Genomic DNA, 7500 nt, shown 5'->3' on the forward strand with positions numbered 1-7500 from the left:
TTGTTCCTCTGATCTCTCTCTCTCTCTCTCTCTCTCTCTCTCTCTCTCTCTCTCTCTCTCTCTCTCTCTCTCTCTCTCTCTCTCTCTCTCTCTCTCTCTCTCTCTCTCTCTCTCTCTCTCTCTCTCTCTCAGCAATTCCCTCCACTCCTCTCACAATAATAATAATAATAATAATAATAATAACAATAATAATAATAATAATAATAATAATAATAATAATAATAATAATAATAATAATAATAATAATAATAATAATAATAAAGGCAATCAAGACAAGATGCCGCGTCTTGCTTTTATTTATTCATTTATTTATTTATTTTTTTATGGAAATCTGTTTATACACTACATTACTTATAGTTAATAAATAATAAAAGATGATATAAATGTAAGTGTGTGTGTGTGTCTGTATGTCTGTATGTATGTATGTATGCCTGTATGGATGGATGGATGGAGAGATGCGTGGGTGCGTCGGTGGTTGGATGTATGTATGTATGTATGTATGGATGTATGTATGGATGTATGGGTGTATGTATGTATGTATGTATGTATGTATGTATGTATGTTTGTATGTATGTATGGATGGTTGAGTGGTTATGGTTAGTTTGAATATATTACGTGTATATCTCTTCCTTTTCTTTCTTTTCTTTTCTTTTCTTTTTTTCTTTTTTTGAGACGTAGAAAACAAGGAAAATCGAACAGTTCTTTTTTTTTGTGTGTGTGAACAACGGTAGTCATTGCAAAACTTGATCCCTTATTCTTGTTTTCACTTTCTCTCTCTCTCTCTCTCTCTCTCTCTCTCTCTCTCTCTCTCTCTCTCTCTCTCTCTCTCTCTCTCTCTCTCTCTCTCTCTCTCTCTCTCTCTCTCTCTCGTGCATTCGGTGATTACCAAAACAACAACACAACCACCATCACCACCACCATTACTATTACCAAAACAACAACAACAACAACAACAACAACAACAACAACAACAACTCTCCTGCTTAATGTCGCTGGCTTGTCGGGTCTTGTAAGTAAGGGTCAATTTAAATCAAAGGTGAATATAGGTCACGTTGATTACAGGTAAAGGTGTGACTCTCTCTCTCTCTCTCTCTCTCTCTCTCTCTCTCTCTCTCTCTCTCTCTCTCTCTCTCTCTCTCTCTGCACTGTTTACTTTTTGTCTTATTTTCTTCCTTTTTCTTAATTCTGCTTTATTTTTTTCCTTCATTTTCATTTTTTTCATTTCCTTCTCTGTCTTGGGAAAAAAAATCTAGTCTTTTTATTTCCTTCAATTTTTTTATACTTTATTTTCTTGGTCCTGTTTTTCATTATTCTTTCCTTCCCCTTCCTTAATTTCTTTCCTTTCTCTGTGTCTTAATGTTCTTGTTTTACTATCTTCTATTTTTAACTTTATTTTCCTGATGGTGTTTCAATTCTTCACTTTCCTTTTCCTTACTTTTTCCTTTCTTTTTCAGTCTTTCAAAGTATATAGTCTGTTTGTTATTATTTTTTTTTTACTTCTTTTTCCTGTTTCAATATATTTTTATCTCTCGTCTTTCCTTACTTCCTAATTTTTATTTATTTAACTATTTACTATAATTCCTCTTTCACACTTTCAAAATTTCTATAGTCCGTCCTGTAATCCACCAGTCAACCTCCTACTCCACGTTTTCTGTCGCCCTCTAATACCTGTTTTCGTTACGCTGCTAATCTGTCACACACACACACACACACACACACACACACTCCTGCTGCCTTTCCCTCAGGGCTTATCCTCCCCATTACTCCCTAATCCTACCAATTTTCTCGCATTTCCTCCATAAGCACCGTATTCTAAGACACCTCCGCGGCGCATCTCCACTACTTTCCAGAGTCTCTATGTAGCTGAAGTGACACGGGCTTTTAATGATGTTTTTTTTTTTTTGTGATCCTAGAGACAGATTAGTAAGATTTCTACATTATGAATAGGAGAAACACTTATGGGAACCTGGCTATCCATCTTTGTGGCCTTTGAAAATAGTCGTGGTGAGAGAGAGTTGAAGAATACGGGCCTTTAATAAGTTACATGTGTTTTTCAAGGGTGTTTTTATGGTTCTAGTGACAGATTAGCAAGATTTCTACATTATGAAAAGGGGAACACTCTTGAGAACCTGGCTAATTATCTGTGGCCTTTGAAAATAGTCGTGAGAGAACAGAGTTTCCAAATGCGGGCCTTTTTCAATGTCACACGGGTGCTTAAATGAGTTTTGATGGTTCTAGTGACAGATTAACATTTCTACACTACTAAGAGGAGAAACACTCGTGAGAACCCTGCTAATTATCTCTTTGGCCTTTGAAAATAGTCGTTTTAAGAGAGTTAAAGAGTTTGAAATACAGAAAATCCCAGCCTATTCTTGCTAATTGTCCCCCTTAACCTAACCAACCCCATCTATTAGCACTAACCACAGCCTACTAACCTAACCCCACCATACTAACACTAACCCCTACTTACTCTTGCTAACTCCCCCCACCCTAACCTAACCTTATCTAACTCCATCTTACTAACACCAATGCCAGCCTACTCATGCTAACCTAACCTGTACCATCCTATTCTATTCTATTTGCATTAACCCTAAGCTACTCTTTCTAACGATCCCCTAACCTAATCTGACCTAACCTACTCCCTAACCATCCCCTAACCTAACCTAACTCCACTACTCTTGCTAATTCCCCTCCCCTTTCCAGGTCCGCGATGGGGTTCAGCGCAGCCCTTCAGGGGGAGATGGGCCACGCGGCAGTGCTGGGGCGGCAGGACGCTGAGCTGCGCCTGTTGGACACCATGAGGCGGATTCTGGTGGCGCGGGCGAAGTGTGACAGGGAGTACTCCGCGGCGCTCACTCAGCTGGCACGCACCGCTGACAAGATGGACTCCCCCGACCCCCTGCTGGATGACTCAAAGCTCCACAAGGTAGTGTTTGGTTGTGGTTTGTTTTGGTTCTTTCATCCGGTGCTCCCGGGCGCTCACCCATCCAAGTACTGACCCGACCCAGCGTTTTTTTCTTTTTTTTTTCATGTATACGGGACACTGGCCAAGGGCAACAAAAATCCATTAAAAAAAAAAAAGAAAAAAGCCCACTGAGATGCCAGTCCCAGAAAAGGGTCCAAAGCAGTAGTTAAAAATTGAAGGATAAGTGTCTTGAAACCTCCCTCTTGAAGCAATTCAAGTCATAGGAAGGTGGAAATACAGAAGCAGGCAGGGAGTTCCAGAGTTTATCAGAGAAAGGGACGAATGACTGAGAATACTGGTTAACTCTTGCATTAGAGAGATGGACAGAATAAGGGTGAGAGAAAGAAGAATGTCTCGTGCAGCGAGGCCGCGAGAGAAGGGGAGGTATGCAGTTAGCAAGATCAGAAGAGCAGTTATCATGAAAATAACGGTAGGAGACAGCTAGAGATGGAACACTGCGGCGATGAGAGAGAGGTTGAAGACAGTCAGTTAGAGGAGAGGAGTTAATAAGACGAAAACCTTTTGATTCCCACCCTGTCTAGAAGAGCGGTATGAGTGGAAGCCCCCTAGACATGTGAAGCATACTCCATACATGGACGGATAAGGCCCTTGTATAGAGTTAGCAACTAGGGGGGAAGGGATGAGAAAAACTGGCAGAGACGTCAGAGAATGCCTAATTTCATAAAAGCTGTTTTAGCTAGAGATGAGATGTGAAGTTTCCAGTTTAAATTATAAGTAAAGGACAGACCGAGGATGTTCAGTGTAGAAGAGGGGGACAGTTGATTGTCATTGAAGAAGAGGGGATAGTTGTCTGGAAGGTTGTGTCGAGTTGATAGATGGAGGAATTGAGTTTTTGAGGCATTGAACAATACCAAGTTTGCTCTGCCTCAGTCAGAAATTTTAGAAAGATCAGAAGTCAAGCGTTTTGTGGCTTCCCTGCGTGAAATGTTTACTTCCTGAAGGGTTGGACGTCTATGAAAAGACGTGGGAAAAGTGCAGGGTGGTATCATCAGCGTAGGAGTGGATAGGACAAGAACTTTGGTTTAGAAGGTCACTGATGAATAATAAGAGAGTGGGTGACAGCACAGAACCCTGAGGAACACCACTGTTAATAGATTTAGGAGAAGAACAGTGACTGTCTACCACAGCAGCAATAGAACGGTCAGAAAGGAAACTTGAGATGAGGTTAGAGAGAGAAGGACAGAAGCCGTAGGAGGGTAGTTTGGAAATCAAAGCTTTGTGCCAGACTCTATCAAAAGCTTTTGATATGCCCCAGGCAACAGCAAAAGTTTCACCAAAATCTCTAAAAGAGGATGACCAAGACTCAGTAAGGAAAGCCAGAAGATCACCAGTAGAGCGGCCTTGACGGAACCCATACTGGCGATCAGATAGAAGGCTGTGAAGTGATAGATGTTTAAGAATCTTCCTGTTGAGGCTAGATTAAAAAACTTTAGATAGGCAGGAAATTAAAGCAATAGGACGGTAGTTTGAGGGATTAGAACGGTCACCCTTTTTAGGAACAGGCTGAATGTAGACAAACTTCCAGTAAGAAGGAAAGGTAGATGTTGACAGACAGAGTTGAAAGAGTTTGACTAGGCAAGGTGCAAGCACGGAGGCACAGTTTCGGAGAACAATAGGAGGGACCTCATCAGGTCCATAAGCCTTCCGATTGTCAGAAGGGCAGTCCGACCTGGGGACATTTGTGGTCCCCTCCCCGGTTGGGGACTCAGAGGCTGGTGTAGGAGTCGCCATGATGATTTTGAATTTTGAGTGAAGGGTGTGTGTGTAATTAGGTGCTTGTAGTTTTTGTGTGGAGGAAGAGAGTTGTCTTTAGAGGGCAGGCTGTGACTGCCCCCTTGTGTTGTGAGATACAAAAGGGAAACGTTCAGTGAGGTCACAGCTGGGTTTAATGATAAGTTCACAGCACCCCCTCATCCAGTACTTTAGACCTCACTGGGAGTAATTATCGTTTCGGCAGGCGTCTACTGCCTCCTCCTTGGAAACTTAACCTTAAGCTTAACCTCGTTGATCACACGAGAAGCGGGGAGGAGTGGGGAATTGTGGGGATACATGGGGGGTGGAATAGCATTTTTTCCCTTTTTTTCCTTTTCTTTTTTTGGCGCGCGCGCGCGTGTGTGTGTGTGTGTGTGTGTGTGTGTGTGTGTGTGTGTGTGTGTGTGTGTGTGTGTGTGTGTTTGATGACTCCAAACCGCACAAGGTAATGGGAGAAATTGGGAGGAATGAACTGCACAAGGTAATGGGAGGAATGGGAGGAATTAACTTCACGAAGTAATGGGAAGGAATGGGGAGGATGGAACTGCACAATGTAATGGGGGAATGACCTGCACAAAGTAATGGAGAAGAATGGGGAGGAATGCACGAGGTAATGGGAGGAATGGGAGGAATGAACTGCACGAGATAATGGGGTCTTGTGTATGGGAACTTCATGACAAGGAATGGGGTGGAATACGAATTTTTATTTATTTTCTATTTTTATTTATTATTATCATTATTATTATTATTATTATTATTATTATTATTATTATTATTATTATTACTATTACTATTATTATTTATTTATTTATTTATTTATTTTATTTATTTATTTTTTTATTTTTTTGTGGTGTTTGGTGACTGACTCTAAACTGCACAAGGTAGTGGAACAGAGGAGAGGGATGGGGAGGGATGGGGAAGAATGTCAAGGGAGAGGGAGGAATGGGGAAAAATTGTGGGAGCAGGGAAAGAATGGGGAAGAACTGGGGTGGAGGGGGACGAGTGAGGAAAAACTGGGGGAAGGAGAGGAACAAGGAAGAATAGAGGGAAGGGGAAGGAATGGGGAAGAACTGTGGGAGGGGGAGGAATAGAGAACTGGAGGAGTGGGGAGGAATGGGGAAAAACTGAGAGAGGGAAAGGAATGGGGAAGAATTCGGGGAGGAGGAGAAATGGAAAAAAAAATTGGGGAGGGGGGAGAAATGGGGAAAATTGTGGGGGGTGACAGAGGAATGGGAAGGAATTGGGGAGGGAGAGGAAAAAAAAAATTGGGTGGGCAGGGGGAGAAATTGGAGAGAAAATTAGGGGGAGGGGAGGAAATGGGGAAGAAATGGGGAAGAATGCGGAAGGAGGGGGTAGGAAAGGGGAAAAAATTTGTGGAGGACTGGGAGGAATGGGGAAAAAACTGTAGAGGACGGGAAGGAAAGGGGAAAATTTGGGGGACAGAGAGGAATGGGGAAGAATACGATAGGATATTTTTTATTTATTTATTTATTTTGACGTTAATTAAGTTTACAAAGAAGAGGATTTTTCTTTTCTTTTATATTTATTTATCTATTTATTTATTTATTTATTTATTTATTTATTTGTAAGTGACAGCTCCAAATTACACAAGAAATGGGAGGTAATGAATGAAATGGGAATAGGAGTCTCTGAAGTGTTTATTCTTCCCTTTTCTTTTTTTGTTTTCTTTCTTTTCTTTCGTTTTCCTTTTGTTGATGTTTTTGTTGTTGTTGTTGTTGTTGTTGTTGTTGTTGTTGTTGTTGTTGTTGTTGGGATGTTTATAAGATGTGTGGGATCAGGAATGGGTGAAAAATGGAGAAATGTATGGGTATTTGGTGATTTCTGCTGAGAGAGAGAGAGGAGAGAGAGAGAGAGAGAGAGGAGAGGAGAGAGAGAGAGAGAGAGAGAGAGAGAGAGAGAGAGAGAGTTATTAATTTATCAAAGGCATCCTACACAAGTTCTTCTCCTCCTACTTCTTTTCTTCCTCCTCCTCCTCCTCCTCCTCCTCCTCCTCCTCCTCCTCCTCCTCCTCCTCCTCCACCTCCTCTTTCTCCTCCTCCTCCTCCAACTCTTTCTCTTCCTCCTCCTCCTCCTCTTCCTCCTCCTCCTCCTTCTCTTTCTTCTCCTCCTGTTCCTCTTCTTTTTTCCTTCACCTCTTCTTTCTCCTCTTCCTCCTCGTCCTCTTCCTCCTTTTTTCCCACTTTCCTCCTCCTCCTCCTTCTCCTCCTACTCCTCCTCCTCTTTCTCCTCCTCCTCGTTCTCCTCCTTTCCCACCTCTTTCTCCTCCTCCTCCTCTTCCTCCTCCTATTCTTTCTCCTCCTCCTTCTCTTTCTCCTCCAATTCCTCTTCCTCCTCCTCCTCCTCCTTTACATACTTATATATATTTCCTCATGTGTACGAATGTCTGTCTGTCTGTCTGTCTGTCTGTCTATCTGTCCGTATGTATGAATGTATGTATGCGTGAAAATGTCAGACGATAAATGCCAAGGGGAAAAAATACGAGCGGGGAAAATATCACGAGGAAAATGCCAGTAAGTGAAAAATGTCACGGTGGGAAAAAAAATCAAGGAATGAGGAGGGGAAAAAATGGGACAGTGGAAAATATATTAGTGGAGGAGAAATAACCACAGGGGAAATATTGTAACCAAGAGGGAAAAAAACGAGAAGCAACGTGAGGAAGGGAAACATCTAAGGGAGGAAAGTGACCAGAGGGAAAAAATAATGACTAGGAGAGAGAAGAAATAAGAGAAAACATGAGGAAG

The 7500-nt window shown here is 41.8% G+C and overlaps 1 protein-coding gene across 1 annotated transcript in view; it reads left to right on the plus strand.

Moving 5' to 3' along the window:
* Nucleotides 1-7500, plus strand: part of LOC135092410 (tyrosine-protein kinase Fer-like) — a 33220-nt gene that overhangs the window by 4266 nt on the left and 21454 nt on the right. Inside the window, 1 exon segment of the mRNA XM_063990893.1 lies at nt 2704-2926. Coding sequence (XP_063846963.1) covers nt 2704-2926 — 223 coding nt within the window.

Source organism: Scylla paramamosain, chromosome 40 (assembly GCF_035594125.1).
Source record: "Scylla paramamosain isolate STU-SP2022 chromosome 40, ASM3559412v1, whole genome shotgun sequence".
NCBI lineage: Eukaryota > Metazoa > Arthropoda > Malacostraca > Decapoda > Portunidae > Scylla > Scylla paramamosain.